The following is a 16,539-nucleotide window of genomic DNA, read 5'->3' as shown; positions in this document are numbered from 1 at the left end:
TCAAGGAGTTTTCACAATCATTCAGCCAAGAAACACATAGCTGCATACATCTGATCCAACAGTGAGTCAGGCACATTGTAATATTTAAATTATTCATGGTTTTATTCAAATTGCCAAGTGTCCCACCTCTCAGGTTACAAAAAGATCATAAATTGTGATTGAGAGCAGGTCACTCAACACCATAAGACAACCAAATGTCACATTTGTGAGCATCTTTATTGTGGAACAGCGGCAGAGAGCAAAGCTTGATAATTTGACAGAAAAGAAACAGTCCCCTTTGAAAATGCTACACTGTTAAAGATGCCTACAAACATGTATTATGGATTTCAAATCAACCCCTTAGCCCATTTCTAGTACCGGATTGTTGCATCCAATAGAGCAAAACTCCACCAAGCCCATGCGAAGCAAAGGAAGATGGAACATTGCTTAGACACAGATCTGATACTTTAAATAATGGGGGGCAGAGGTTGATTTGTGATTAAAAAAAGTATTTTGAAGGCTTATGGTAAGTAGGCCTGTCCAGCTTAATCTCATCCCGTACGATCATATCTTCCCAGGGTCCTCTTTGAGGGTGACTGTTCTATTAAAGACAAGCTGCAGAGACAAGGAAGACAGATGTTTTACAGTCAGACTCTTTGGTGTCACCAAGAAAACAATATCCTTTTTAAAGATTGCATTGTACCAGTGTATTCAAAATTACATTAACATTTTTAAATCACTAATTTTGAAGGACAATACCTTGTCTTCTGTACTGTCCGGATCCACTGCGAAGTAGCCTACTCTCTCAAATTGGAACTTATCAAACACTTTAGCCTTGCTCACTGAACAGTCCACCAACGCACAGTCAATTACTTGCAGAGAGTTCTGGGAGACAAAGGACACACAGAAATACAAATATATAGTTATATTGCATTCAAGCTCCCGCTCCTGATTATAAAGTATTCAAAATGTGTGTTTTTATAATTATGAGATTAAGACTCACAGGGTTGATATCACTTAAGAAGCCGCCAGGCACCTCAGATGGGTCCTCTGGATTTTTGTGAAGGAATCTGAGAGGACAGCCAGATAGAGGGAGACACCATTATACCCCTACAGAACCAGAAAGACTGGCACTGTTACATACATGCTGCACATCTGACTCACTCTAGATTACAAAAACAAAGCCTGGTCAGCAATTCAGTTTAGTTACGACAGCTGAGATGGAAACAATGTCTGTAAAATGTTTTTAATATCAACAGGATTTTTTCATTTGACAGAGTGGGATCTTTTGGGTTTGAAATTGAGAGAAATGGTTGTTGAAAGGCCTTCATACGCAAATACTAATAAAACAAACATAATATCAAAGTAAACGTAAGAGAGACGTGATTTTTGATCTGTGGTCCTCCCACAATTACCTAGGAAAACATTCAGTTTATTCAGCCAAAGTTAATTATGATGAACTTCAGAGCAAATGGTGATAAGCCTGATGCTCCTTTCCAATACATTTTCAGGGTCTTGTTCTAGTGACATGATGATCTATTATATAAGGTAGCCTATACAGTGTTTTGGGCTAGAGGACAGATACTAACACCAGAGAGGCCATGTTTGCTTTTTAGTATAAAATGCTATTGAAACCACCAACTTGAGATATACATTTTGTACTTTAATGTTAAGCAAAAATGTATACTTCAATTACATGCTTTTTGTAGCAAAGTTTCCATTCTGTGAAAATAGATAAACCAGGAAGATGTGCCTATTTTCTCTATCCATATTTAAGAGAAATCGGTTGCCAATTGGACGGCAACCTAGCTAGTGACTCACAGTCTTTCATAGAGGCGGACTTCACACTTCTTGGGCTCACTGACCCAGTGGATAAAGGCCTTTGGTTTCTCTGCCACCTCATGGGAACTACAGCAAAGCACTTCCAACTCTGCTACCCTGCCCTGGGCATCCTGGGAAAAAGAGAGAGTGAAAAAGAGATGAATGAGGGATGACAGAATGAGGAAAGAGAGATAAAATAAATATAAAGAACAAGAGAACAGATGTCGGGGGACATAAATAATACTTAGTCTTTTTAATTAGATTTTTATAATAAACTGTCTAGTACTTAATATACATTTTCAAACAGCCTCCTTTGGCCCTAAATTGTGTGGGTGTTAGCAATTTGAAGAATCTTCAGCACACTGACATAATTGGGTGTTATGACCACCCCTAACCAAGAGCCCACCCCCTAACCCAGCAGAACAGTCAGTGGTCTAATCCGGTGTTTCCCAATCCTGGTCCTCGGGACCCAAAGGGCTGCACATTTTTCATGTAGGTGGTGGCCAAAAGTACCATCTAACCCAGGAGAGTGGAAATCACTGAATGTATTTGTAACCAACACTCATGTAAACATTTTCAAAATGTTATCTATTTCATTGTTATTTTGACATTATAGTGAGCAGATATCATCCCAGAAATAATGTACTTATGTTTCTCTCTGCACTGGGGCTTTAGTCCTAGTTCAGTCAGAGGAAATCTCACCTTGATGACCTTCTGGACAGAGATGACGTACCCAGCATGCCTCAGGCCGACGGGCTGATCGGGGGTCAGACGTTTGTAGCCCTTCTCAATCACCTGCACAGGAAGACCGAGAGGAGCAGGGTTAACGCATTGCCAAAACTACCATAGTGGGATTCTCTCCTCATTCTGCATACCTCTCTGAAATCGCTCTGCTCGATGAAGATGGTGCGTGTAAAAGGAACAACATGGCTTCCCATAAACTCATTGGCTGGGAAGTCGGGCACACGGACATCGTTCTGTAAGTGGCGATGGAAAAACAGTTCACATTCAGACTTGTTATTGAAACTGAAGTAGATGTGAATTTGGATTTCTAGACAACTGGGAACTCAGAAATTAACTAGATCAAATCTTGACATCACTGATCTTCAAAACAAAGCTCTGATGATTTCCACAGAGGTTTGATCTGTGTATCCGTGACATCTGTTCCAACCCGGCAGTGCCTTCAACTTTTCTGAAGTAGCCAATTTCAGTACAGCTGACCCCTCCTGACATTCCAGTTAGCTTTGTGATCATGACTCAACAAGACTGCGGGCAGGATTAGGAAATAGAAGTTGGAAAACCCACACATTTGACTGCAAGCTAGAACAGGCTTCCTCCCATTTGTATCCTCTAACCACTTCTATGGAGCTCTCCAGCTTCTATGGAGCTAACCACTTCTATGGAGTAACTGACCCATGTGCCTTCAGGCAGGTTGGTGATGGTGACTTTGAGGGGCTCCAGGACAGCCATGGCGCGGGGGGCGTGGTCATTCAGCACATCTCTCACACAGGCCTCCAACATGTGGGGCTCCATAGTTACCTGTGCAACGGTCACTCCCACCTGGGAACAAAGAATACTAGTAAATACAAACAACATTAAATTATTTATATTCTATAGGTCCAATGGATTAGGCAAACATTATACGTAATCTTTTTTAAGTGGACCTCATTTTTGCTTTTACTGGAATCAGTAGGAATCAGATGGAGATAGGTGAAGGGTGGAGACGGATATTAACCATATATGTCCGTAGTGCCAGGCGTTAGGGATGCACTGATACCAGTATTGGGCCGATACTGGGCTCATAGAAACATGCCGATACCACGTCATGGAAACGAAGTGAAACTCGATGTTTGTGTCGCCTCTGGACGCATAAATACAGAACTCAGATTGGTAGAGCGGGATGACGTGGATGTAAGCAATGACAAGTAGAGTGCAAGCTCTGCTCTCCTAAATTGTCCGCCGGAGGAAAGGAAAAACACAAATTTCACAAAAGCTATTTGGTCAAACATCACTAGACAAAACAGCGCCGAGTTCAATGAGTATGCTAATGCTAGCAGCGCAGAACCACTACAGCCAACGCCAACAATGGAGAAGCGAAATAAAATTTCCAGACACCCGCGGGCAGAAAATAATATGAAAGAGCAGAACATGAAGATTCAATGAATCGCTTACAGTTTACTATTGCACCAGCATCAGAGCAGAGAAACAACGTTCTGCACGTTCAGAGTATCAAATTAGCTAGTGAGGTCAGGAAATAGTTTGTGTTGAATTGCCAGTAAGTGGCTGTCACATTCATATGAAGGAAGCCATCGTTTGAGCAACAACCCCAGGTAAGAAGCTACCTTTCACAACTCATGCAGGCAACGTTAGAGAAATGGGCATCAGCAATAAGACTTCCGGTTTTCGTATTTGGGGTAAAAATAATTAATCAAATTACTATTAAAATAATATAACATATAAGGTAAAGAATATTACAAGGTGGAGCACATTCGGAAATGGTTAGAACTTAAGTTAGTTAACGTAGAGAACATTTCTAATATAAAGAAAATCCGATTTTTTATGTTATAGTTAATTAGATTTTGCTAATTGGGTTTGGAGAGGGATTGTGTAATAAATCTGGGAGGCGATTCATGAACAGTTTTAAAGAATGATTATTTGAGGGGAGTAATTAAGGTAGTAGGGAATTATGTTAAATAAGCATTGTCATATAATGTTAAGTTGACAAGGAAGAGACTGATGTAAGGGGATGAGGTTATTGCAATACATAAAAAAGTTTGGAGATCGAGTTTCAAGAGGCTGCTAAATTATGATGCTGAGGCGACGAGTTGTTCTGTGTGTGGCCAGTATGCTAAAGATAAGAGTAAACAACACATTTGTCATTGGAAAGAAAAAGTTTGTATTAAAAAAATACCTTCTCATTTAAATTTATTGAAATTAATGTATACATGGCACGAAAAATAAATCATTATTTTGGCCAGTAAAAAATCTGCTTGGCTGGATTTTTTCCATCTACCAGTCCCCTTGGCAGGTGAGCCAAAAAGCTAATTCCGGACACTGCCAGTAGAAGGACCGATTGGGACACAACATCTCATAAAATTGCGTCTCAATATTAGATCATTTTGTCATGCATTACGTTTAAATATTTAGCTAGACACCACTAAGCATGGTGTTAAACTGACCAACATTTCTTATGAAGTTTATTTCCACCACAAATAGCATCAATCTGTATGGCTTTTGCCACTGGCCGTTTTAATAGCCTGAAATAGGCCTGCTAACATCTTACTACTTGGAAAAGTCGTAAGATTTGACCAATTTCTAGCGAGACTGAAGACGAACTTTACACTGACAAAGCCATTTCATGGCACAACAACATTTGTTTTTCTTTCATTCATGAATGACATTGATACAATAACTATCAATATAGGTGACAATAACTGATTTCTTCATCAAGTGACCAGAACCCGGTCAACAACGTTTATAAGGGACAAACCTTAAGTTTTTTTACTGAACAAATCCTACCTAGTGCAGCTTTGAATACTTGGTATCGGTACTAGGAATCAACAAATACCCAAATATAAGTACTCGTCCCTATCAGGCATCACCACTGGACCCCGGCTCCGCACCCAACTGCTTTCTTGACCCCAATCACTCCCCCACCCATCAATCCATCCAGGCTTTCATACCTTTGCACAGAAGTTATTGATGGCCTCAGGTGGGAAGCCCCTCCTTCTCAGAGCTGTCAGAGTGAAAAGCCGAGGGTCGTCCCAGTCCCTGCAAAGCACAAACCTTCAGTCCAAGTCTCTGACAAATCCAGTTTGGCCCGTGAAACCAATAGTCCCTCAAATAGTTTCGCTCTCGAAAAAAAAAAAAAAAAAACAGACCTAAAAACAGCATTTGCAGTGAACCAGCCTGAGCCTGTGTAACGCTCACCTGACGATACTGGTCTCTACCAGTTTGATGATCTTCCTTTTGGAGACCACAGTGTAGGTCAGGTTCAGACGGCCGTATTCCCACTGCACAGGGCAGTATACATCCAGAGCGTTACACAGCCAGAAATATGACGACCGCCTGACAGACAGGCACATTCAAACAAACAGTAAAATTATCTGTCAACCGGCTTTAAAAAGGATATAAAAAAAACAAGGCACAAACCAAAAGGTGTTAATGAAACTACAAAACCCAGCACACCTGGCCTGGAACTCCTTAGTACAGAGGGAGTGAGTGATGTTTTCAATGGAGTCACAAAGACAGTGGGTGTAGTCGTAGGTGGGGTAGATACACCTGTGGGAAAAATCCAATGGATAAGCTATGATGAACACAGTGTGTGTATAAACGTTTAACTAAACTAGACAATAAAACTAGGAAAAAGGCAACTCAGAATTAGGGTTGGTGTTAGTGGTTAGGTTATTGTGGTTAAGGTGTCAGACAAAATCTGATTTTTAATGACAGTAACTGTCACCAAAAGGATAGAGATTCCTAACTGTGTTACCATGTGTCCCCAGTGCGATGGTGGGCTGTGTATTTGATCCTGTAGGCCACAGGGTCCAACTTGCCGTCTTCCATCACAGTCTTCATCCTGAGTGTGGCCTCTCCTTCAGCAAACAGGCCCTGCCTCATCCTGTCGAACAACACCAATGACTCCTCGGCGGGACGCTCTCGCCATGGCGACGGCGGTGGGTTGTGCCCCTTCAGCTCCTCCCCCCGCTGGTGACACACATAGGCATGACCCCTAGGGGGAATCGCAAACAGTCAGACACACACATCCACCCATGCAAAGGTATCCACACATATGGAATGAACAGCTCCACCCACCTCCGGATCAGTTCCACTGCCAGGTCATACAGTGTTTGGAAGTAGTCCGAGGCGTGAGTGACTGCATAAGGCTTATAACCTGACACACAAACACAATTATTATTGGCATGTCATACATTTTCTCCTGAGGTTTTGCCGGTGTTAAGAAACACTTACCCAGCCACTCCACCATATCTTTGATGGCAGTGAAGTACTTCTCCTCCTCCTTCTCGGGGTTGGTGTCATCGTACCTCAAGAAGCAGATCCCGTCGTTAGCCTGAGATAAGCGGATTGTTACCACCACTGAATACATTTTTTCCAATGGAACTGTGGTTAACTGATAGCTACAGTACGTTTATTGAGGAATAACATTCATAAAGATGTGATTCTCACTTAGCCCTTTCAATGCACTATAAGAAACCTTAAATAAGCTTATTTACCCAAATGTAATGTAAATGCAAAAGATTTGTACTTCTTAAACCTAAACATAAAGCACATCAAGTCAAATACCCAGTGTTCAAGGGTATGTTTGGCATTTTATCTACTTCCCACGAGTCAGATGAACTCATGGATACCAAGTTTGTGTCTCTGCATCTTGTTCAGAAGGACGAAGTGCAAAGACCCAGTGTTCATAAACACCTAGCATGCATACACGCAAGCCCATTAAAGCTACTACGTAGCAATTAGTTATGCTTAACCTTCTGCTAACTGAGGTGTGGAGCTGTTGGGCGGAGGTTCTGAGAGGGCCGTACCTTAGCGTAGCCAAAATTGAAGTTGATGGCTTTGGCGTGACCAATGTGAAGAATACCATTGGGTTCTGGAGGGAAACGAGTTCGAATCTGCAGGATAAAGACGCAGGGTAGAGAGAATTGACAGAGAGGGAGCCAGAGATGAATTCATAAGAGCATCTTTGTCCTCCCACCTCTGCCCAAATCCCCATACCTGTCCGCCAGTGACCTTCATGTGCTCCTTCAGCAGGTCCATGGTTTTAGGAGTGACCACATAGCCCTCTGTCTTGTAGTTCTCCCCTGCAGAAGCAAGTGATGGCTGAAAGGTTAGACTCTAGCGGCTACCCAGTAAACTCAAATTGCTCTAAAAGGTCATTGGTAACCAGTCCGAATAACCTCACCTGGTTTGTGGAAATTCAGGGCTGCTCCTCTCAACTGATCCATCAGTGATCTGCCCTCGATCTTCAACTCTCCTACGCATGCGTCAAAAACAACACTCACGTCAACCGTGCTGTAACAGCGCGACCGATTAAACCCGTGCGGCCCGATACACAGGCCCCAGTTCCTTACCGTTCACAGTGAGTTCCTCCTTCACCAGCGCATCACCAGCGGGAGCCTTGGCCTTTGGAACCTGTATGGAAAGGTTCAATGTAAATATTTTACCAGTGCGTGCAGCATGTGAGAACCAATGGCTAATTGTATATACGAACAGATAGTCATATTGAGCAGTGCAGGACATAACCTTGGGTTTCTTCTCAAGGTCAGCCTCCGTCTTTGGGCCTAGAAGATGGAGGACCTGGGGGGGGGGGGGGGGGGGGGGTTTATACACATGGTCACGCTAGTCACACGTCTGAGGTAAATATTTAGACATGAAAACAAAATCCATTTAAAGGACCAACAAATCTACTGTTGTATTCTCACCTGCAAATCTACCTCATTTTTTATCATCTTCCCGTCAGCCCACATCAGGCCACAGCGAGCCTCTCCTGTGAGAACAGAGACACTGTTGATTTCACCAACATCTTCGGCTTCTTACCGACACATTAATTTCTGTCAATCCCAGTGGTGCGTTTATACCCATGAGCAGTCCCATGTTAAAGCGGTACCGCTCCTTCAGCAGCTGTTCTTTGTGCTTCTTGATCACTTGCTCCACCTGTAACACATGATGCCTGTCAAACCCCCCCTCACACAACCCAACTAGTAATTATGCAATTAAGCCCAAGGGGTGTGGTATATGACCAATATATTACAGCTAAGAGCTGTTCTTTATGCACAATGCCTAACAACGTTCTTACTATCATGGACATGATATAGAACAAATCCTAGTGAATAGACGGCACTCGTGTCAGGCCGAAAAACACCATTAATCTGGTACTGTATGTATGTTGCCCAATTGTCACTGGACAGAGGGTATGTTTAAAACATTACTATTTGGGATAACTCTGGGGCTGGTAGTTTTGGGCTGCTGTCAGGAGTTTAGACTGGCCTCAATGAGCTCACCTTATCTTCTATCTGCTCTGGTGTTATAACCACTCCTACTCCACACAAAGTGTCAAACTCCTTCTGGTTGATGGGGTCCTGGGGGTGGCCCTTCACAAACTCCAATGCAGCTAGAAGAGTGTAAACATGGAAGCAATAAAGGAAGGAACACACCAAAATCCAAGTGTGTGTGCGTGTGTGTGTGTGTGTGTGTCTACCTGCCAGTTGCAGCTCTGTGCAAATCTTCCGCTGAGCAATTTGATCTGTGAGAAAGCCCAGGCGTCTGGGGTCTCTGAGACGAGAAACCATGGTGTACAGGAGGGTGCCCATCGATTTGTCTATTCCCGACGCTCCAAGCACTTGCTGGGCCTGTGGGAAAGCAACCGGTTGGAAAAAACTGTTACATGGATTGACGAGAGCCTAGATCTGATGTTGAACGAGTAGGAAAGCGGTCATCGGAAGTTTCAAGAAGCGCATTGAAGTGGAGACCTTGATTCTTTTCAGCAAGTCAAATCAGGGTAGATGAGTTGCAAACACATATGTTAATTAGTTAGCTGATTAGCTGAACTATACTGTACCAAAAGCTCTACACATCAACCTGTTGTATGTGCCTCGATTGCACATTTAGAATGCCATATAAAATTCCCATTTGTACAACAATTTATCCCACTGGTAACTTACACTATGCTTAACTTGTAAATGTTCTGCCCTCCTCCATTTGCCTTAATTGCACATTTTGTATTGCCATTTGCACTGCATCTGCCTTCATTGCACATCTATACATTTCATTTGTAATACACATATACTTAATATATGTAAATGTTCTGCCCTTTTATATTTGCACTTCTGGTTAGATGCTAACTGCATTTCGTTGTACTCTATTTGTACTTGTTCAGTGACAATACAGTTCAATTTAATCTAATACACTGGAACTGTACATCTGTTAGTGTGTACATCTACTGTACATTCCTGTATAAGACAACAAGCAAGAAGAATCTAAAAATGATTGAAGGTGAATAATATGAAATTGAAAGTTAATTGAGCTATCACTTTTCTGTCTCTTCTATTCATTATTATTAAACAAATGATTTAATTTATTCCTAAAATATCAAAGCACGAACTTGCCAATTTACCCTAATGAAAAACTAAAACAAACAGCAGTCATGAGAAGCGACTACTTTAACTAATTTAATACCAACGCAACGTGAAAGTATGAGCCTGTCAACACCGTCTGTACTCCCACCTGATCAGCCAAGATGAAATAGCTATGTTTCTACATTTCAAATCATACCTTTGCTATGGCTTCCTTAAGGGCAGAACTTAAGGCTTCATTTTTCAAAGTCTCCTTGGCTTTCTGTTCACTTAGCCCAACAGAAGTGAATAGAGTCAACGGATCCGCCATCTTTCACAATTCTCAACCGCCAGACACGCTGCAAAAAGACATTCCACGGAAGGGGCGGTAGTACTTCCTGTACTTACAGAATAATAAAGAGACAGTCAAATCAACCTATCATATTGCTTCTTACGTATCAATTGATCTGTCATTGCTCTACTCTCCTTCAGAGAGCCAATCGCCGGATGTGTTGACATTAGGATGGGAGGGTGTTACACACAGTTTTGATGTGTTGCGTCATACAGTATTAAGTGGGAATTTAAATGTTGGTTAAATTATGATAGTCAAATCGTCATCAATACTCAAACTAATTTAAGACATTTTATCTAGAACGTTTAAGTGTCTATTAATGTAAGAAATAAGCGCGAAGTATATATGTTAGTCAAATTCCTTAGATCACTCCGTGTAATTCTTGTTGTCCATTCTTTAGGGTTTAACTTCGGTAAAATAAGTATTGGCCAACACATCCAGACGTGCATTCATCAGCGTTGACGTGAAGAAGTGTAAACAGCGACTGTCTCCACTAGTAAGAAGTAACTGTAGGTATGACTTAATCTATCGTATTATTTTGAGCTTAGCTACTCACTTACAGTTAGGTAGTTATTTCAAAAAGTAAAGCAAGAACTGTACAGTGAATTGCGCATAGCTAACTGCCAAACTAGTTCAGATAAATAGCTGGCTGATTCGTTTATATAATGTACACAAATACACAATACACAATTATGCTTTTAATCAATTATTGCACTTCACTGTGAACTGATGGTGGTATGTCTATTTTGCATGCTTTGCTAGGGACGAGTTCACATCCTCATTTGTGCATGTCGTACATCTCTTATTCCAGTTACAGTATGTGGTGAGCTGTCCAGCACAATGTCCCAGCATGCATTACTGTCAGATGGGACTAAAACATGGAGCTCCCTGGCCTGCTCACGGTCAGAACTCCGTCTGGACCTTACACTTGGTTGTGGACAGAGCTTCCGGTGAGTTCCTCTGTTTACTTCTAATGTAATTTTGTCCAGTAATTATAGGTAATCTAAATGTGACCTTAAGATTTGTGGGCAGGCCCTGGAGTGAATGTTTAGCCTTCTAAAATCCTTTGACCTTCTTATTTCCTTATTTTTTGCTCCCAGCTGGCGAGAGACAGGGGATCACCACTGGACTGGAGTGATGGGTGGACGAGTGTGGACTCTAACCCAGACAGATGACACTCTATGGTACCACATCTACAATAGTCCAAGCTCCACAGGAGAGGGGGTTGGGACGAAGAGGAGGGCAGGGGACCCGCTCTGCGGGTCAGTAGGGTCAAGTAAGAGATCCAAAAGGGTGAAGGAAGAAGAAAAAGAGGAGCCAGTGGCATACGGGAAGGAGGAAGAGCTGCTAAAGGATTACTTCCAGCTGGCGGTGAAGCTGGGGGATCTGTACAGAGAGTGGGGAGCAGCCGACCCACACTTCAAACACATTGCCAACATCTTTACTGGTAGGTGCAGGTGTCTGACTGTGTGTGTGTGTGTGTGTGTGTGTGTGTGTGTGTGTGTGTGTGTGTGTGTGTGTGTGTGTGTGTGTGTGTGTGTGTGTGTGTGTGTGTGTGCGCGCGCGCGCTCGTATTTTAATGCATTGGCTCATTCTTTACTGCAGGTGTGCGAATGCTACGTCAGGACCCTATAGAGTGCCTGTTCTCCTTCATTTGCACCTCGAACAACCACATCTCTCGTATCCAGGGCATGGTGGAGAGGCTGTGCCAGTCGCTGGGCGCTCCACTGTGCCAGCTGGACCAGACCAGCTACCATGACTTTCCATCCCTGTCTGCCCTGGCAGGTACCCCTCCACCACAACACTCCGGCTATTTGATGTGTCTCCGTCTCTCTGTAAAATCCTTCATGCTGTGCCCCGGAGTCCCACTGAGCACGGCGTCTGGGGTTTCTGGGACAGGGTTGCCTCGCTTCATTACTCAAATCCGGAGAGGAGTTTGGGGGGGGTAAATTGTTTATACGTTGCATCTACGCCCCTGATGTGTGTTCTGGTTGCCAGACAGCGGCGTGGAGGAGTGTCTCAGGGACCTGGGGTTTGGGTACCGGGCTAAGTTCCTTCAGCAGAGTGCCAGACACATCCTAGACTCCCATGGTGGACCCTATTGGCTCCAGGAGCTCCGCGCCGCCACCTACCTGCAGGCCCGGGAAGCACTACGCACTCTGCCTGGGGTGGGCCCTAAAGTATGGGTCAACTTTTCTGGACATTCATTTTGTATTCCCTGATTTTGTGTACTGTGTCATGTATGTGCCCCATGTAATCAAAACCACACTCTTTAAAACATGGAATGTCATGGCAAACAGAGGTATGAAAGTGATTGTATCTATAGAATAAGCACACATAAACAATAGATTACTCAGCCAACCAAAACTTGGTTTATAACATTTTTTTTTTACTTTTTACTCTACCAGAATGCATCTTTAAGGGGGCATTTCCATAGGGAGTGGAAGAATGTCTTTCTATGAACCAGTGGTTCCTATGGAAAATCTTAAAACGAATCGGTGGGAGAGCGGCCACCTATATAAATGGATTAACGACATAGGAACCGTTACCTGTGTTTCGCCTGTAGGTGGCAGACTGTGTTTGTCTGATGTCTCTGGACAAGGCCTGTGTCGTGCCCGTGGACACGCACGTGTGGCAGATTGCTAAGCGAGATTACAGATGCACAGCGGGTACCGGGCAGAAGAGCCTCACTGACAAAGTCCACCGGGAGATTGGTGAGGAATCCGCCAGCAGCGTGTCCTTCACAGCCACAAAGCAGGTCACTCCAAATAGACCATCACTGATTTAATTTATTTCTGCACAGGGGACTTTTTCAGACAGCTATGGGGTCCTTACGCCGGTTGGGCACACTCGGTGAGTAGCTAACAGTATCAGTGAATGACAGTACGTGGTGGCAGTAATCTATTAACTCTCAGTTCGAAGCAGAATTTCAGGTGCGAATAGTCTTTTCATATTTCGGTTCTCTCTCCTGTTGTTTCTCTTACTTTTCTCTCCTGTCTATACTCTGTATTTAATCACTCCCATCTTACTTGAGATACAGGTAACTTGAACCTTCACTAAATCATGCATTGATGTCAGCCGAGCATGACTGACCCTCCCTCTTTCAGGTGCTGTTCTGTGCTGACCTGAAAAAGTTCCAGAAACTGAAAGAAACAGCCTCTCTGAAACAGGAGGAAGTCAAGCATGAGATAAAGGTGGAGGGAGACAGGAAGAAGCTGAAAATCCCCCAAACGGGCCCTAGGAATGCGAAAAAGTGTGTGAAGTGAGTTCAGCTCAGGTTATGCGTTGATGAGTAACGTCAGCTCCGGACACTTCTTCTACACGTCTCATTCTCTGCGCACTCGGTTCTTCAAATGTACCTTAAGGTAGTCTGAGTGTCTGAGTGTGATTAATTACACGATCACCTGCACAATGTGGCCACTGTCAGGGGAGGGATTGTAGAATGACGCAAGACTGTGGTATAAATGTGATGTCATATATGGGAAATAATTATTTCTGTTCAGACTCTGAATGGAATGCTACTGATTCCTCTTACTGTCCTTTAAATCTCAACAGGTAGGTGTCATTTTACTGCATTGTCTTTACATATGAACATAGCAGGGAGAAACCTTTTTTTATGGATTATTATTGTATTAGACTGTATTTGTAGGGGTTAAAACAATAAAATAAAAGAATCAGTGTTATGTTTATAGATGACTTACACATCTTGATTTAGTCCAGTTGTGAATATCCTTTCTCTTTTGTTCCTATGTTTTCCAAATGATGATGAAAATGTGCTATGTCAGAGGCTGCCTGTAGATGGCAATAAGATCACAACATCATGAAATTATGATTGCAATATGATTTCCTGGACCAGTCACTTCAAAAGATGATTCTACCTAGGTAATATTATGATGAGTTATTTGCTTAGCTTTGGCTTTAAACAAAGGAAAAATCTACAAAGCAGATGAATCTGGAGAAATGCAACCACTCTTAAATTCAGTGATTGGGTTGGGGATGTAAGGACTGACAATCCATGATAAACAACTATAAATGAGATCACTTATGGTATTTTTTTGTCATGTTTTTAGGTGGCTTTATTGTAATTGTTAATATTTCTTATATTTTATATACATTTTTCACTTTGACAGGAACATTTGGACAGATACAGATTTTCTTTAAGTTGAAGTAGCAGTGAGTCGGACTGAAACCCATATTGAACATGTGTACAGAGACGAGATTTTGACCAAGGGGCAACCTTAGGCTGTATTGTTGTTTATAATTAGATAGTTTACAAAATTGGGAATAAAATACATGTATACTTGGTTTTGATGGGTTAATGCCATTGAACTACACACACTTCACTTAATGACTTTTTTATTAATCAATAAATGTATCAATAATTTTGTTTCCCAAATTTATGTAGTGAGCACGGATGTCCACTTGCTACATATGTAGTGAATAGTCCTCAGGGTAGCCTATATGCGAAAGCATTTAGCTGTGTTGACCGTGTCTGTATTTGTATGTCCAAAAATGGTGCCACACTCTCCTGACTATTCTATTTGTTTACTGTGTACGTCTGTGGGTCTGTCCTTTAAAATAATTATTTCTGGCCAGCTGTGAAATTCCATGGTGTCTGTGCATGTATCTATAGACAGTAGCGGCGTCAGCGGGGCTGTTTATAGCTGGAATTGCAGTTATTGAGCGTCTGTGCTAAAAGTGCCTTAAGAAAGTATTCAGACCCCTTCACTCGCTCTACATTTGGTTGTTATAGACTTGATGTATAATGCATTACATTTTTGCCATTCATCTACACCCAATACACCATAATGACAAAGCAAGAACACTTTTGACAAAGCTTGTGTCCTGAAATTCGTGCCACTTTATTGAATATAAATATATATATGTTATGTACATAAATATTCAGACCCTTTATTCAGGACTTTGTAGAAGAAACTTTGGCAGCGAGTCTTTTTGGGTATTCCTCTGCTATTGTTTCACACATGGATTTGAGCAGTTTTTATAATTTTTCCTATCATGCTCTTGGAGATTTGATTGGATGCGTCACTGAACTGCAATCTTCAGATCTCCTCACAGATCTTTAATTGGATTCAGTTATGGTCTGTTGCTCAGCCACTCAAGGACATTCACAGACATGTACCAAAGCCACACAAACAGTTTGAGACAAAAGTGCATTTTGGACCAGGACCTGTATTTTGCTCTGTTCATCCTTCACTCAATACTGACCTGTCTTTGCTTCTGGGAAGCATCCCCAATGCATGATGCTCCCACCACCTGTATTAGCCATGTAATGGGCAATACCTTGTTTTCATCAGAAGGAGCATTCAGCCTAATTGTTTGTATTCATAGACAGGTGTGAGCCTTTCTAAAGCATGTCCAATCAATTGGATTTGCCACAGATGTCAAATCAAGTTCTAGAGACATCTCAAAGATGATCAAATGACACAGGATGCCTCTGAGCGCAATTTGGAGTGTCATGGCAAAGGGTCTGACTACTTATTTACATGAGATATTTCAATGTTTCAATACATTTCTAAAAACATTTGTGCCTTGTCATTATGGGGTATGGGTAGTTTGAAGGCAAAGGGAACCCATTTAATCAATTATGTCTTTAAAATAGTTTCAGAAGAAACTGTATGTCACCATGCTCTGTCACATGTTTTCGTGTCAGGGAATGGTGGTGGTGTGGGAGTCACTGAGTAACGCACATCTTGTTTTAGACAACTCCTCGGTCACCTTTTTTGTCGTGACAAAGTCAAGCACAACGACAAACAGCACAGGAGTTGGCAACAGCACACACACATTTGACCGTTAGGCGTGTGTGCAAGTGTCTGTTTTTGTGTGTGCGTGTGTGTGCATCCATGTGTGTTAAAGTGTGAGTGAGTCAGCTTTCATGTCCTGTCCAGTGGAGTTGGGCAGGAGCCGGGCCCAGCTTTAGGGTACGGAGAGACAGAGCAGTGATATAAATAGGAGCTGAGGAACGGCAAAAGAAACGCAGCCAAAACTATAGAGGAAAAGCAAATGGAACGAGGGGATTGGCGTAGGTCAGCTGAGTAGGCAGTGTCTTCTGCAGCGTGCATAAGTATGCAGATGAACACATGGGCTCACTGGGACAGAAATAGGTCCTGTGTCCTGTGCGTTGCATAAGAGCTGTGTCACCATCGGTAGGAGTGTGTATGTTGGAAGGTTACCTCTGGTGCATGCTGCTCCCAGGAATGGGTTCTGGTACTGGGGTCAGCAACCAGGGGGCACACTCCCTTGCCCCCTTAACACAAAGAGGGGCTTGTTTCCCCTGCCAGATGTTAGCACCAGGAGGGT

At 42.6% G+C, this 16,539-nt stretch overlaps 2 protein-coding genes across 5 annotated transcripts; one reads left to right on the top strand and one right to left on the bottom strand.

Moving 5' to 3' along the window:
- Positions 1–78: 78 nt before the first annotated feature.
- qars1 (glutaminyl-tRNA synthetase 1) lies at positions 79–10,256 on the bottom strand. Its single transcript, XM_010902092.4, has 23 exons — positions 10,090–10,256; positions 9,017–9,167; positions 8,820–8,929; positions 8,397–8,472; positions 8,241–8,305; positions 8,062–8,115; positions 7,890–7,950; positions 7,721–7,792; positions 7,534–7,619; positions 7,344–7,430; positions 6,769–6,868; positions 6,613–6,691; positions 6,290–6,529; positions 5,989–6,081; positions 5,731–5,868; positions 5,484–5,571; positions 3,214–3,360; positions 2,676–2,777; positions 2,503–2,595; positions 1,801–1,931; positions 983–1,049; positions 739–864; positions 79–594 (listed from the first exon to the last, which is right to left on the bottom strand). The coding sequence occupies exons 1-23, from the start codon at positions 10,198–10,200 to the stop codon at positions 544–546; spliced, it is 2,328 nt and encodes a 775-aa protein (XP_010900394.2). The 5' UTR covers positions 10,201–10,256; the 3' UTR covers positions 79–543.
- Positions 10,257–10,448: 192 nt separating this feature from the next.
- Positions 10,449–14,528, top strand: ogg1 (8-oxoguanine DNA glycosylase). 4 transcript variants are annotated; one of them, XM_020051432.2, is made up of 8 exons: positions 10,450–10,730; positions 11,033–11,171; positions 11,322–11,668; positions 11,827–12,006; positions 12,220–12,401; positions 12,788–12,935; positions 13,025–13,074; positions 13,329–14,528. In XM_020051432.2, the coding sequence occupies exons 2-8, from the start codon at positions 11,062–11,064 to the stop codon at positions 13,485–13,487; spliced, it is 1,176 nt and encodes a 391-aa protein (XP_019906991.2). In that variant the 5' UTR covers positions 10,450–10,730; positions 11,033–11,061; the 3' UTR covers positions 13,488–14,528. The 4 variants fall into 4 exon arrangements, with proteins under 4 accessions (XP_019906992.2, XP_019906993.2, XP_019906991.2 ...); XM_020051431.2 differs by having other exon boundaries at positions 10,450–10,734; XM_020051433.2 differs by lacking the exon at positions 13,025–13,074 and having other exon boundaries at positions 10,449–10,734; positions 12,788–12,979.
- Positions 14,529–16,539: the final 2,011 nt, after the last annotated feature.

The sequence above is a fragment of the Esox lucius genome, chromosome 12, assembly GCF_011004845.1.
Source record: "Esox lucius isolate fEsoLuc1 chromosome 12, fEsoLuc1.pri, whole genome shotgun sequence".
Lineage (NCBI taxonomy): Eukaryota > Metazoa > Chordata > Actinopteri > Esociformes > Esocidae > Esox > Esox lucius.
The sequence above is the reverse complement of the archived record's forward strand: the minus strand, read 5'-3'. Positions and strand labels throughout refer to the sequence as shown.

Bases quoted from the DNA above. Each gene is read 5' to 3' on its own strand.
- ogg1 (XM_020051432.2), top strand. From the start codon at position 11,062: ATGTCCCAGCATGCATTACTGTCAGATGGGACTAAAACATGGAGCTCC. The intron at 12,007-12,219 runs GTACCCCTCCAC...TCTGGTTGCCAG, and splicing joins ATCCCTGTCTGCCCTGGCAG to ACAGCGGCGTGGAGGAGTGT. The intron at 12,936-13,024 runs GTGAGGAATCCG...ATTTCTGCACAG, and splicing joins CAAAGTCCACCGGGAGATTG to GGGACTTTTTCAGACAGCTA.
- qars1 (XM_010902092.4), bottom strand. From the start codon at position 10,200: ATGGCGGATCCGTTGACTCTATTCACTTCTGTTGGGCTAAGTGAACAG. The intron at 9,168-10,089 runs GTATGATTTGAA...GCTTTCCCACAG, and splicing joins TTAAGGAAGCCATAGCAAAG to GCCCAGCAAGTGCTTGGAGC. The intron at 2,778-3,213 runs GTCAGTTACTCC...CGCCACTTACAG, and splicing joins ACCTGCCTGAAGGCACATGG to AACGATGTCCGTGTGCCCGA.